This window comes from Nomascus leucogenys, chromosome 10 (genome assembly GCF_006542625.1).
Source record: "Nomascus leucogenys isolate Asia chromosome 10, Asia_NLE_v1, whole genome shotgun sequence".
NCBI lineage: Eukaryota > Metazoa > Chordata > Mammalia > Primates > Hylobatidae > Nomascus > Nomascus leucogenys.
The window spans coordinates 87,239,360-87,254,132 of NC_044390.1; the positions used below are offsets into that span (position 1 = coordinate 87,239,360).

The 14,773-nt window shown below is 51.5% G+C and overlaps 1 protein-coding gene across 2 annotated transcripts in view; it reads left to right on the plus strand.

Moving 5' to 3' along the window:
* BICDL1 (BICD family like cargo adaptor 1) overlaps positions 1 to 14,311 on the plus strand; it is a 107,660-nt gene extending 93,349 nt beyond the window's left edge. The window contains exons 9-12 of one of the 2 annotated variants that reach the window (XR_004032067.1): positions 570 to 700; positions 9,793 to 9,913; positions 10,748 to 10,856; positions 12,825 to 14,311. Coding sequence is in view for 1 of the 2 variants with exons in the window: in XM_003279961.3 (XP_003280009.3) it covers positions 570 to 700; positions 9,793 to 9,913; positions 12,825 to 12,986 (414 nt within the window). In the remaining variant the exon portion in view is untranslated. The remainder of the gene's footprint in view (positions 1 to 569; positions 701 to 9,792; positions 9,914 to 10,747; positions 10,857 to 12,824) is intronic. The other variant, XM_003279961.3, reaches the window with a different exon arrangement.
* Positions 14,312 to 14,773: the final 462 nt, after the last annotated feature.

The window sequence follows — 14,773 nt, forward strand, 5'->3', positions numbered from 1 at the left end:
TTGAGGTGGAAGATGATAACGTCACTTAGGTGTCTAAGTTCCCTGTGGCTTTCACCTGGGGAGCTGAATGAGGAACGAAAGAGAGCTGGGCTGTGCCAAGGGCTGTCACGGGGGAGCAGGGTCTCCAGCTTTAGAACCATCCGGGGCTCTGTTGATAGCAGCATCCATGTTGAGTGGGAGATGGTGGGAAAGGAAACGGGATTCCCTACCCTAAAAACTGTGTGTCATGATGACTTATGGTCTTCATTCACTTGTTACCTGGAGTGCCTGGAGATGGAGGAGGTAATTATGCTGTGCTGAGTGCAAAGGAGATCTGGCCTACGGCTGCAGGTCCGGAGCTAAACTCCCTCCAGCTCCCTTGATGCCGAGCTCAAGCCTAGCATGTGATGTGGTACCCTTTCTTCAAGAGAGACAGGCCCTCCCTTGAAGCAGGATGGCAGTGGAATGCCACCAGCCTGCACCCCCACACATGTACCCTGGGCCTGCCTGGGGTCTCTGTTCCTTTTTCCCTCTTGGAGGGAAAACCACCCAGGACAGCAGCAGTGATACCATATTCATTCTCCTGTTAGGTGACACTGCTGAGTGTGGAGATGACTGCCCTAAAAGAGGAGAGAGACCGACTCAGAGTCACATCTGAGGACAAGGAACCAAAGGAGCAGCTTCAGAAGGCCATCAGGGACCGCGACGAGGCCATTGCAAAGTGAGTAGGGATGGCTTCACTTTATTCTCAAGATAAAGTTGAGTATATAGAATTGAGCATATGCTCAATTTTTTAAATTAAATCATACAAAAGAATACAAAGGTAAAAGTTAGTTTCACTGCTACCCACCCCCACCCCCACCCCCACCCCCATTCCCATTCTCCTCCCCAGACACATGCTGATATTGAAAGTTAGCTGTGCATTTTTTGCAGCTCTTTTTCTTATGCATATGTAGGTGTGTAGGCAATGTAGTTATTATGTGTTTTTAGACATCAATAGGATGATACTCTACATGTCTTGCCCTTTTGCACTTGTATCTTAAAGAGCTTTCCTTTTTTTTTTTTTTTTTTTTTTGAGACTGAGTTTCACTCTTGTTGCCCAGGCTGGAGTGCAATGGCGTGATCTTGGCTCCCTGCAACCTCTGCCTCCGGGTTCAAGCGATTCTCCTGTCAGCCTCCCAAGTAGCTGGGATTACAGGTGCCTGCCACCATGCCCAGCTAATTTTTGTATTTTTAGTAGAGACAGGGTTTCACCATATTGGCCAGGCTGGTCTCCAACTCCTGACCTCAGGTGATCCGCCCGCCTTGGCCTCCCAAAGTGCTGGGATTACAGGCGTGAGCCACCACTCCCAGCCTCCAATTTTATCATATGTATATCATGTATATATCTACCTTTTTTTTTAAGTTTTTTTGTTTTTTGTTTCTATTTTTTTATTATGGACACTTTCAAGCAAACACAAAAATAGAAGATATAAGATGACTTCATCTCTCAGCCTCAATACTAATCAGCATATGGCCAGTGTTATTTCATCTATATCCTCACCCACTTCCTCCACCTGCCTGTTGGATTATGTTAAAACAAATCTCAAGACATAGTGTCATCTCCTCCATAAACACTTCAGTATACATCTCTACCAGAAAGAATTAAAAGAAAAAAAAAACACAATACAATGTTCACACTTGAAAAAAATAATAATTTCTTAATAATATCAGAATCCAGTTGATGTTAGAATTTCCCCAATTGGCCCATAAATATCTTTTTATAACTGATTTAGAATCAGACTCCAAAGCCTACATATTCCATTTAACTGATGTGTCCCAAAAGTCTGTAACATCTCCTCTTTCTTCTTTTTCATATTATATTTATTTGTTGAAGAAAGTGGATCATTTGTCTCAGAGATTTGCTGCATTCTGGGTTTGATTGCATCCCATAGCGTCACTTAGCATTTTCCTATGTCCCATATATTTCCAATAAACTAGGTCTTTTTTTTTGGAGACAGAGTCTCACTCTGTCACCCAGGCTGGAGTGCAGTGGCATGATCTTGGCTCACTGCAACCTCCCCATCCTGGTCTCGAGCGATCCTCCCACCTCAGCCTCCCGAGTAGCTGGGACCTCAGGTACACACTACCACGCCTGGCTAATTTTTTGTATTTTTGTTAGAGACCAGGTCTTGCCATGTTGCTAGGGCTGGTCTTAAACCCCTGGGCTCAAGCGATCCTCCTACTTCAGCCTCCGAAAGTCCTGGGATTACAGGCATGAGCCAGTGTGCCCAGCAAACTAGGTCTTTTTAAAAATGTTTTGTGTTTTTTTGTTTGTTTGTTTGAGACAGGGTCTCTCTTTGTCACCCAGGCTAGAGTGCAGTGAGACAATCATAGCTCACTGCAGCTTCCACCTCCTGGGCTCAAGTGATCTTCCCTCCTCAGCCTCCCAAGTAGCTGTGCCACCATGCTGGGCAGATTTTTGTATTTTTCGTAGATACAAGTTTTCACCATGTTACCCAGGTTGGTCTTGAACTCCTGGGCTCAAGTGATCCACCCACCTTAGCCTCCCAAAGTGCTGAGATTATAGGCGTGAGCTACTGCACCCAGCCGTGTTTCTTTTATTTTACTTTTTTTTTTTGAGAGAAAGTCTCACTCTGTCACCCATGCTCACAGCTCACTGCAACCTCCACCTCTTAGGTTCAAGCTGTTCTCATGCCTCAGTCTCCCGAATAGCTGGGATTACAGGCACACGCCACCACGCCTGGCTAATTTTTGTATTTTTAGTAGAGATGGGGTTTCACCATGTTGGCCAGGCTACTCTCGAACTCCTGGCCTCAAGTGATCTGCCCACCTCGGCCTCCCAAAGTGTTAGGATTACAGGCATGAGCCACCACGTCCAGCCTGGCCACATTTTCTTCATAAACACATTCTCTTACATTCCGAGACTTTGGAAACAAACATATTTACATACCCCCTATTCCTCTGTGAATTACTTTTTATGTATTTATTTTTTTGAGACAGGGTCTTACTCTGCCACCCAGGCTGGAGTATAGTGGCCCAGTCACAGCTAACTGCATCTTTGACCTCCTGGGCTGGAGCAATCCTCTCACCTCTCAGCCTCCCAAGTAGCTGGGACTACAGGTGCACGCCACCACACCTGGCTAGTTTTTGTTTTTGTTTTTTGTAGAGACGAGGTTTTGCTCTGTTGCTCAGGCTGGTCTTGAACTCCTGGGCTCCAGGGATCTGCCCAAAGTGCTGAGATTATAAGCATGAGCCACCGTGCCCCGCCCCACCCTGTTCAAGGAGTGTGAGGAGATAGTTACCAAAAATGTGTCTACTTTGGGGTCATTTACAAAATATTAATAGTAATATTTATTTATTTATTTATTGAGATGGAGTCTTGCTCTGTCACCTAGGCTGGAGAGCAATGGCACGACCTCGGCTCACTGCAACCTCCACCTCCCAGGTTCGAGCGATTCTCCTGCCTCAGCCAAGTAGCTGGAATTACAGGCATGTGCCCCCATGCTTGGCTAATTTTTGTATTAGTAGAGACAGGGTTTCACCGTGTTGGTCAGGCTGGTCTCGAACTCCTGACCTCAAGTGATCCACGTGCCTCAGCCTCCCAAAGTGCTGGGATTACAGGCGTGAGCCACTGTGCCCAGCCAATAGTAATGTTTATACATCACTTTATAGTTTACAAAGCACTTTTATTCTTTTTTTTTTTCTTTTCTTTGAGACAGAGTCTCACTCAGTCGCCCAGGTGGAATACAGTGGCATGATCTCGGCTCACTGCAAACTCCACCTCCCAGGTTCAAGCGATTCTCGTGCCTCAGCCTCCCGAGTAGCTGGGACTACAGGCATGTGCCACCATGCCCTGCTAATTTTTTGTATTTTTAGTAGAGATGGGGTTTCACCGTGTTAGTCAGGATGGGCTCGATCTCCTGACCTTGTGAACCACCCGCCCTGGCCTCCCAAAGTGCTGGGATTACAGGCGTGAGCCACCGCACCTGGCCAACACTTTTATTCTTTAATCCTCCCAGCCACAGTAAGAAGTAAAAATTTTTAATCCCAATTTTACAGATGAGGAAACTAAGAAATACTTTGCCAGGGCCACAGCCAGCAGTGACTCATGAGCCTCCACCTCGTCTTCTGATTCCCGTCTTTCTGACACCCTTTTCCCTCTGCTACACTGCTACTTGTTGGGAAGCTAAAATGAGCTACCTGGAAACAATTTGTAAATAAGATACTGTATGCCTTTGTAAAAAAAATAATATGACACACATTTTAACTTCTGACTTTAAAATTCCTCATACTCAGGCCAGTTGCGGTGGCTCACACCTGTAATCCCAGCACTATGAGAGGCCGAGGCAGGCAGATCACCTAAGGTCAGGAGTTTGAGGCCAGCCTGGCCAACATGGTGAAACCCCATCTCTACTAAAAATACAACAATTAGCCGAGCATGGTGGCAGGCGCCTGTAATCCCAGCTACTCGGGGGGCTGAGGCAGGAGAATCACTTGAACCTGGGAGGCAGAGGCTGTAGTGAGCTGAGATCGTGCCATTGCACTCCAGCCTGGGCAACAGAACGGGGACTCTGTCTCAAAAAAAAAAAAAATTACTCATACTCTAACTTCCACGCACATTTTCCCCCTCCCTTCTGTTCTCTTTCATCATTTTCATTACCTCCATTTCCGTTTTAACTTTGGGTCCCCTTTTCTTTCTGGTCAGAACCTCATGTCATGGTGTCTGTCAGTTTCTAGTTCATTTTAGAAATTATTCCTGGTGAATCCCACATAATGATGTATCTTTGCTGCTTGGATTTCCACTATATTTAGTTCATGGATACCTAAGTAACAGTGTGATAAGGCTGGGGTGCGGCGGCTCAGGCCTGCAATCCCAGCACTTTGGGAGGCTGAGGCAGGTGGATCACTTGAGGTCAGGTGTTCGAGACCAACCTGGCCAACATGGTGAAACCCCATCTCTACCCAGAAAAAAAAAAAAAAAAAAAGAAGTAGCCAGGTTGGAGGATCACAAATTCAGGAGGTGGAGGTTGCAGTGAGCCAAGATTGCACCACTGCCCTCCAGCTTGGGTGACAGAGTGAGGCCCTGTCTCAAAAAAAAGTAAGTGTGATAGAGGAGGCAGCATACCTTTATGAATAACAGTGAAATTGTGTGATGGAATAAAATGGTAAAATGAAGATGCTTATCGTGGAAGTCCATTAGAAATCAAAAGCAGGAGGAGGCCAGGCAAGGGCACCTGTAATCCTAGCACTTTGGGAGGCCAAGATGGGAGGATTGCTTGAGCCTAGGGGTTCAAGACCAGCCTGGGCAACATAGTGAGACCCTGTCTCTACCAAAAATACAAATAAAAAATTAGCTGAGTGTGGTGGTACACTCTTGGAGTCGCAGAGGTGGGAGGATCACTTGAGCCCAGAAGGTTGAGGCTGCAGTGAGCTGTGATCATGCCACTGCACTCCAGCCTGGATGACAGAGCAAGATCCTGCCTCAAAAAAAAAAAAAAAAGGCGAATGAAGATAGAGGTACACATGGGTTGGTTACCTTCTCTCAGACAAGAAGCTGAACATTAAGATCATATTCTGGCCGGGCGCGGTGGCTCACGCTTGTAATCCCAGCACTTTGGGAGGCCGAGGTGGGCGAATCACGAGGTCAGGAGATCGAGACCACGGTGAAACCCCGTCTCTACTAAAAATATAAAAAATTAGCCGGGCGTGGTGGCGGGCGCCTGTAGTCCCAGCTACTCGGAGAGGCTGAGGCAGGAGAATGGCGTGAACCCGGGAGGCGGAGCTTGCAGTGAGCCGAGATTGCGCCACTGAACTCCAGCCTGGGCGACAGAGCGAGACTCTGTCTCAAAAAAAAAAAAAGATCATATTCTGTCATCAGCATGGAAGGTGGGATGGAAGGTGGGGGATACAAACAGAGAAAGTGTCAGGGTGCAGGAGAGAAGAAGAAAGTTGTCCAGTCTTTCTCCCTTTAAAAAAAAAAAAATTAAAACCTAGCTCTGCCACCTGGGTGAGCAAATCTACATGAAACCATGTAATGCATGCTCTTGCCTGCTTTCAAAGGAGGCCCAGTTACTATCCAGGAGTCTGATTAGACTTGCAAATTCTCCCCTCTGGAAGGATGCCCCCAGTAGGGAGAACTCTGGAGCAAGGGTCCTGTCCTTCCTGGACTCCTATAGAACAGGGCTGGCTGGGCAGTTAGGTTACTCTGGGAGGATAGTTCTTTTCCCATACCTTAGAAATGAATTTTTGTTATACAAGAATTGAGACGACAAGCCTAAGGAATCATTTAAAGAGGAAACCACACCCCCCCATTTGTATAGGAACTTAGTTTTACCATATGCTTCTTCCATATCCGTTCTCTCTGATTCTCCATCCTGGCCGCACATTACAATCATCTGGGGAGCTCTCAGACACCAGGAAGCTCACCAGAACAATACAGTTGAAATCACTGGGTGGGGTCAGTTGGGGCCCACTTCTTTCCCCCTTGATTTTAATGTGTAGTCAGGGGTGAGAATCCCTAAGAATCCCACCACTTCCTTCTCGTCACTGGGCTGCAGAAACCTTAAGGTGCACCTTCTCCTATACAATAAATGAGTTTCAGGAAAATTAAGTAGCAATTTTTTATCTCCTTGCAGGTGAAAGGCCTTCACTAAAACCAAAAATAAATCTTGGGCTAGCAATCTGCCTTACAAAAACAAGTCAGTTACTAGTGGTTTCATTTGGAAAAAGGAATTATTCGAGCCCTTGGAATATTCTTATTTTTAAAATGTGATTAATGTGTTGATCCTGGTCTGGGGTTTCCCATGAATGACGAGCACTTATTCCTTGGTGAGCAAATGTCCCAAGGGTGCAGCGCGTAGCCAGGATTGGAGGTCGTCCAGGCAGCCCCTGCCTCAGGGCGTTTTTGGGAAGGAAGGGAACCCCACTATGCCCGGCGCTGCGCCGCCGCTGTAGCCCTGGGCCCATCTGCCCCTCGGCGGCAACGTTAGTCAGCACATTCCTGGGGCTCCCGCTGCTCTCGGCGCCACCTGCCGGGGGACGCCGGAAGCTCAGGAGGCTGTGGCTGTCGTGGGGCACCACGGGTTCTGACGCTACTGGAGGGGTGTCCATGGCAACCGATGCCGCGTGAGGATTTCCACTGTTTGCTGCCAGCCAATAGCAGTGGGTGTGACGGAGGCAGCCTTCTGCATCTGAGCCCTCAGCATCCATTGGACGGGCTCGGGTCCTGTCGCTTCCGCAGTGGGCGGGGCTGACGCGGTGGCTGAGCTGTCTGGAGCGGTTTCTCTAGGGAAGGCAGGTGGGCCGGCGGGCGGGGCACACTTGCCGTGTCGGCACAGGTGACTAATTGCTCGGTAGACCTGAAGCCAAAGAAGTGCTGGTCGCAGCAGTGGCCTGAGCAGTTTGCAAGTGGGATCAATCAACCTGTTCCTTTTTCCGGCCGCACTTCGGTTAGTGCAGTCGGTGTTGTGAAGCTCGAGCTAGGCAGCCTCTGCAGGCGGATCCTCTAGCTGCCCTTGAGCCCTGCACATTAGTCGCTGGCCCTGTACAAGGAGCACGCTTTTGTTAGCTTTGCTGTTTCGAGTGCTTAAGGGAGCGATTAGTGAAGGCAAGGACTAAATAATACAGGTTTCTGCAGTTGGGCAACCAGGGCTGCCTCTGCAGAGGTCCTTCCACCTTTATTCCCGTTCCCCTGCCCTCGAAAAAAATTAATTTTCTTTTGCATTGAACAGCCGTGATTTAGGAATGTTGGGAAAGGTGAACAAAGTAATACGTGAAACACAAATGTGAAAATAAAAAATGCAAAATTATGTCGGAGGAGTTACCCATCAGTAATCATCACCCAGAGATAACCAACTAGACATTTTTGTGCATCTCCTTGAACACAGGCAGTTTTTTGTTTTGTTTTGTTTTGTTTTGAGACAGGGTTTTTCTCTTGTTGCCCAGGCTGGAGTGCAGTGGCGCGATCTCGGCTCACTGCAACCTCCGCCTCCCGGATTCAAGTGATTCTCCTGCCTCAGCCTCCCGAGTAGCTGGGATTACAGGCATGCGCCACCACGCCCGACAAATTTTTGTATCTTTAGTAGAGGCGGGGTTTCTCCATGTTGGTCAGGCTGGTCTCGAACTCCCAACCTCAGGTGATCCGCCCACCTTGGCCTCCCAGAGTGCTGGGGATTAGAGGCGTGAGCCACCGCACCCTGCGGACACAGGCAGTTTTTGTTTTACAAAACTAGTATTATACTAGACCTTGTTTTCTGGTGCTTTTTCCATTCAGCAATATGTTATGAACCGTCAATAAATATTCTACCTCATGGTTTTTTGTGGGGTTTTGTTGTTTTTATATCTTTGAGACGGAGTCTTGCTCTATTGCCCAGGCTGAAGTGCAGTGGCACAATCTGGGCTCACTGCAAGCTCCTCCTCCTGGGTTCACGCCATTCTCCTGCCTCAGCCTCCCCAGTAGCTGGGACTACAGGCACCTGCCACCACACCCAGCTAATTTTTGTATTTTTAGCAGAGATGGGGTTTCACCATGTTGGCCAGGCTGGTCTCGAACTCCTGACCTCAGGTGATCCTTCCACCTTGGCCTCCCAAAGTGCTGGGATTACAGGCACGAGCCACTGTGCCTGGCCACACTTTATGGTTTTTGGGGTTTTTTTTGTTTTGTTTTTTTGAGACGGAGTCTTGTTCTGTCGCCCAGGCTGGAGTGCAGTGGCGCAATCTGGGCTCACTGCAAGCTCTGCCTCCCGGGTTCACGCCATTCTCCTGCCTCAGCCTCCCCAGTAGCTGGGACTACAGGCGCCTGCCACCATGCCTGGCTAATTTTTTGTATTTTTAGTAGAGACGGGGTTTCACTGTGTTAACCAGGATGGTCTCGATCTCCTGACCTCGTGATCCGCCCGCCTCGGCCTCCCAAAGTGCTGGAATTACAGGCGTGAGCCACCGCACCCAGCCTATTTTATGGTTTTTACTGGTGACTGTATTCCATCCTATCATTCATGACCACCTGGCTACTCTGATTAGCTAAGCTGTAATGATCACCACTGTGTGGCTACCTTCGCACACCTCTATATCTTCAGAACAGTTCCCCTAAGGGGGGTTGCTAACTACAAGGAATCCCTTCTATACCAGCAGGACAAGGTTCCTGCCTTCCAGTGGGGAATGGGCCATTTTGGGGAAGGATGAGTAGCTCCTTTATGCTGTGTGAAGCTTTTGATCCCCTCTGGGTTCCAGTCCTTATTTTAGTATTGTCCTTTTTCAACTTCTATTTGTGTGTGTGTGTGTGTGTGTGTGTGGCGTGTGTGTGACGGAGTTTTGCTCTTTTTGCCCAGGCTAGAGTGCAATGGCGCGATCTCGGCTCACTGCAACCTCCTCCTCCCGGGTTCAAGCGATTCTCCTGCCTCAGCCCGAGTAGCTGGGATTACAGGCATGTGCCACCACGCCTGGCTAATTTTGTATTTTTAGTAGAGACGGGGTTTCTCCATGTTGGTCAGGCTGGTGTCGAACGCTGGACCTCAGGTGATCCACCCGCCTCAGCCTCCCAAAGTGCTGGGATTACAGGCATGAGCCACCACGCCCGGCCTCAACTTCTGTTCCTTTATCCGTGAGGTGGGGATGACTGAGAGAATATATGTGAAAACATGTTGCAAACTAACCCTCTGCAGGCAACATCATAGTTATTGTTACAGCTGCTATTTGTTGTGAGTTCAGGGTCAGAGCCTGTTTCCTCATCCTGGGACTCCAGGTGCCCCAAGTAAAGACCAAGATGCCTGTGGCACAAGGTGTCCATGTTCACCCTGGCTTGTCTGTTCTCAGGAAGAACGCTGTGGAGCTGGAACTTGCCAAGTGCAGGATGGATATGATGTCTCTCAACAGCCAGTTGCTGGATGCCATTCAGCAGAAACTGAACCTCTCACAGCAGCTGGAAGCTTGGCAGGTAAACCGGAGCCTGAGATCCAGGGCGAGAGGAGACTCCAGGAGGAATCTCTGAACCCAGGCAGAGTGTAAGGAGAGTTTGCCACTGGAGGGTCCCATGTGACTGGGTGAACAGCACATCCCAGTCTTCACCTGGCAAGATCCAGAGCTCATGTCCCCTAGTCCTTGGGGAAGAATGCTTAAAGATGCTTTTGAGCAACAGTGCCCAGGCTGCTGCTGCCTGGAGATGTAGTGATCTCCAGACTTGGCATGGGGCCCCCTTTCAGCTGGTTGTCTGGGCTTTAAGCTGGAAAGAAACAACTGGTTAACATGGAGGCCCAGGAAGCTCAGTATAATTGCATGAAAATTCACAGCTGGATGCGGCTCAGCAACCCTCCTGCAGCCAGCAGCTGCTGCCCTTCCCCTTCTCAAGGGCCAGCCTCCTTTTTCCAGAGCACTGTGCTGGCACAGGCCCTGGGGAAGAGGAGTCAGTGGGTCCCTCTCTAGGCCCACTGTTTTCAGGGTCCAGCATGGCTCCCCACTGGACTGGGCTGTGGCTGGCTGGGTTTTGTTGGTGAGGTTGAGGTAGCAGTTTTAGGATATGGGTATAAACATTAATATTTCTCCCCAAGAATTCTCATCCAGACAGATGAAAAGCCGTCTGTGGCTTTACAAGTTAAGCCCCCTGTGGAGGGCAGGTTGTTGGTGACCATTACTCCCAGGGCCCCATGGGGCTGGCAGCCAGAGCACTGGCCCCACCGCAGGGTGCCCGTCCCTGGCTCCTCGGCTCCTGCATGGCAGCCAGCTGGCCGCGCCCTGGCTGACCGCTGCTCTCTCTCTTCTCTCCCGGCTACAGTTTGCTTCCTCAGGGCTTTTTACTATCTGGCTCCTTTGGTTTCTGATCTAGTGGCCTTTCTCAGTTCCCGTATCAACAGCTTTAGTTGTACACCCCTCCTGCCTTTGAGGTGAGACTGAGCCCTACATCCCATCCACCCTCTCGCCCTGCCATTGCTGTGCTGCCCCGCTGCCTCCCCTCATGGCCCACTGTGTTCTGTGTGCTGGAGCCTGGCGTCATCTCTGTGCAGTGTGACATGCCCTCGAGTCCCAGCTCCCTCCTCCATCACAGTCGCGTCCAGTGAGCTCTTCGGCAGCGTGTGGCCCAGTGCTAACAGCTGGTGCCGTCTTCTCATAGATGGCTGTTCCGTCCACTGAGGGACCAGCAGGCCTGGAATGATGAGCAGCATGTGTCTGGGAAACTCTAAAGGGCAACCTGGACAGACCTGATTGCTTAAAGTTAAAAAATGCAGTTTTCAGTGTGCCAAACAAAACATTGGCAGCTTTGAAAGGTTGGTTTTTGAAAGGCCCTTTAGCATTCCTACATTGGATTTAGCGTAGATTTTACTGAGCACATCGTAAGTGCAGGGCACTGTGTCAAGGATCATACACTGGAACCTTATAAGGAGGGACCGTGTGTTGGCAAATACCTGGCACAGTGTCAGCAGAAAAGGGGATGGAAGAGAAGGGAAGAAGACAAGGGCAAGGAGAAGACCAGGAATGAGCTGAGTCTGAAAGACAGGGTTGAGAGGATGGGGAAGCTGGAGAGCAGGCCCTGAGTCAGAGCGCGTGAGGGGTCCACACTCACTGCGACCCCACGGTGACTCAGGAAGGCCCCTTTGTTTCATGCTGAAACCTGCAGAGATATTAGAATGACACCCATGGGTATGAGGGAGGAGGAGTAGACAAGCTGCTCAGGTGGAGGGGCCCGGCCAGCCCAACTTCGTGCCCTCATCTCGTCAGTGGCTGCTCGGAACCAAAGAGGTCATCTGCCCTGGCCACAGGGAGCCTGCCCTGAACACAGGCCTCACCTGTCCTGTGCTTGGACACCACAGGCTGACTCACTCAGGGGTTTAGCCAGAAAAGCTTGGGGTCTTACCAGGATGCCGCAGAGCCTGCCAGGTTCAAGTAGTGAAGGAATCGAGCAGACGCATGTTACATTTACTGATGATGCTAATTACACAGGCTGCTCATACTTCTAAAGCAGGAGTTTTCAAACTTTGTTAGTGGCAGAACTTTTGTCAAATGGAGTCTTATCCAGAGTCAGAATCTAGCCACCAGAATGGGAAGGGAGTGGAGCTGCCCTGTCCGCAGGCTTCTCTATGGGAGAAGCTGCTGTTCTGTAAAACATGGTGGGGCGGGGAGTGGGGAGGAAGGCATTTTCTGGACCACATGAACGAATTCGAGTTGGGGGATGGTCCTACCCCAGTGAGGAAGCTGAAAGAAATAGGCCTGATTTGGTGCAGGACAGCCCCTAAAGACCGTGAGGCCCCTGGCCTCTGCCGCAGACGGGAGCCTTGGCAGCGGGGTCTAGGGCAGCACCCAGGGCATCCTTGCCACGTGAGGCTGCTGTTGGCGCCTGGGCATCAGCAGCTCAGGCTGGAATAATTGGAAAGGAAAAAAGGGCAGGAGGGGCCCCCGAGGCCAGGCCATTGGGCTAGGGAGCTGTTAAGCTGAGGTGGCCCTAGGGCCTGCCGGGGCTGGGGGTGGCAAGCCAAACTGGAGGCACCAGCCAGGCCCACAGGACACAGGAGGCAGAGCCGTGAGGCCTGGTCAGAGCAGGTGGAGTGCTAGTGTGGAGACTGTAGGGACAGACCACCCGAGCCATCAGCTGAGGACCGTGGCGGTCCAGCAGGGGTAACACTGTTGAGGAGAACCCAGCCCAAGCCTGAGGAGGCTGGAGGTGCCATATGGCTCCTGCGTGTGCCTGGCGTCTTGCCCACGCTCACCGCTTTCTTGGTCAGGGCAGTCCTGGCTGCAGCCTCTCACTCATCACATCCTCATCCCTCATCTGTCTGACGTTGCCACCTCCCTGTCCACCCCCAGGGCTAGGTGAGAGCAGCTACTCAGTCCTGGCCACTGTCCCCTCCCCTCTGCAGGATGACATGCACAGGGTCATTGACCGGCAGCTGATGGACACGCACCTGAAAGAATGGAGCCAGCCGGCTGCCGCCCTCTGCAGGGGCCACAGCGCTGGGCGGGGGGATGAGCCCAGCACCACTGAAGGCAAACGACTCTTCTCATTCTTCAGGAAAATTTAAGTTGGGAGGAGTCAGGCCACCAAAGATGGGTGGACTGGAGGCAGCTGGAAAGGCCGTGCAGGCGAGGCCTCCCCTGCAGCTTGCACTCAGCAGCTGCCCTGCCCTTCATGCTAGGGCCCCATGGGTCCGGGAGGGCCTGCTCCCTTTCGTCAGTGGGGATGGAGACCTAGAGGTGGGGGCCTGTCTTGGCCACTGAAGACTTCCCTCGGCCCACCGCCTGGCCAAGCCCACGCCTGGGCTTCTCCAGGACCCCGTGCTTGAGCAGGGTTAGGCCACCTCCCAGAGGGGCCCCTTGGTGTTGGGCTTTGCAGCTCACGCCCAACAGATCGCAGCCCACCCCCAGGCACTGCTGCCTCCTCGACTTTAGCAAATGGGGAACAGAAGGAATGGAGGCCCTTCTCTGCATGCCTCAGGAGGCCTGAGCCCCAGGGGCCTAGACCTGTGGGGGCAGCGGGCCAGGCCTAAGCCTCCATTCCTTCCCCAGCCCCTGGCCCAGGGTAGAAGGGGAGATGGCAGCCCCTCCCCCGCGTGCATGCACCTTGGCTGGCAGGAGGCCAAGCCTCTGGCCGCAGGGTTTAAGAGACGGGGCTTACCCAAGCTCAGCTGAGGCCACCCGAGCCCCAGGGAGGAAGAAGGCCCTGTCCCCCGGTCGCCACTGCTCTCCCTCCCAGCCTTCAGTCTCTGCCCCTTAGCAGAGCCGGGCCAGGCAGAGTGTTGTCACCAGTCATCTGCAGGCTTTAGCCATCCAGCCCTTTCCCCTGCTCAAGGCTGGGGCTGGACGGGGTCTCCTCCTCCCACAGCTCCCTCCTCTACCCCTCACATACGTAATTTCTTGGCCCAGCCAAACAAGTCCAGGCCACAGAATGGCACCAGAGGGATCTGTGGTCAGCCACCCCACCTTGAGGGCAGCACAGGCACCACGGGGTGGAGGGGAGGGGGAGGCTGCCGGGAGCCTCTAGATGCTGCCTGCCTGCCTGCAGAAGGCTGCAGCGGCTGCTGCTCCTGCCTCTGCAGCCGCCCCACCTCCTCCACCTAGGCCCCAACTCAGAGGCTCCATGGCCTGGCCAGCCCTCAGCTGCTCACAACTGATTCAGTCTCCCTCCCTCACGTGGGGAAAGCACAGCAGGGATGCGCGGCAAGAATGTACCTGTAGATGTGTACATACCACAGTGCTGTAATTTTGTATGTAGCAATCATGTAAATACATGTATGGATTTTATAATATACATATATAAAAATCTATAAAGGCATATTTTTAGAAAAACAGCACACCACTGCTTCTTTTGAAAATAGTCTGAATAAGAATAAAATGAATTTCTACAGAGCTTCCTGCCTCAATCTCTGGGTATTTGCGGGGGGTGGGTTTGGTCTGAATGCAGCTGACATGTCAGCCTCACCACTGGCTGCTGCTGGAGAGGTAGCAATAGTGGTTCCCCTGCACTTGGGCCACCGCAGATGCTGGTACTTAACCAAGGGATTTGGCCAGGAAGGGCATCCTGCCCTGCCCCTCCCGCCTGGCACTGCCCCCTGCCAGTGCTGCAGCGTGCTATCCGCAAGGCAGACCTGCCAACACTGCTTCCCAGGCCAGCAGGGCCCTAAAGCTTGGCAGAAACTTCAAGCCAGAAAGAAACCACGCCAGGCAAAGGCTTCCACTGCATCCTTCCAGGCATGTGGAGGATAAACACGGAGCTTCCCCTGGCATCTTACCACATGTGCTCCCAGTCCAACTAGGGGGAAACTCAACCCTGGACCACCAGTTCATGGAGAAAATGGACCTGGCTTCTGGA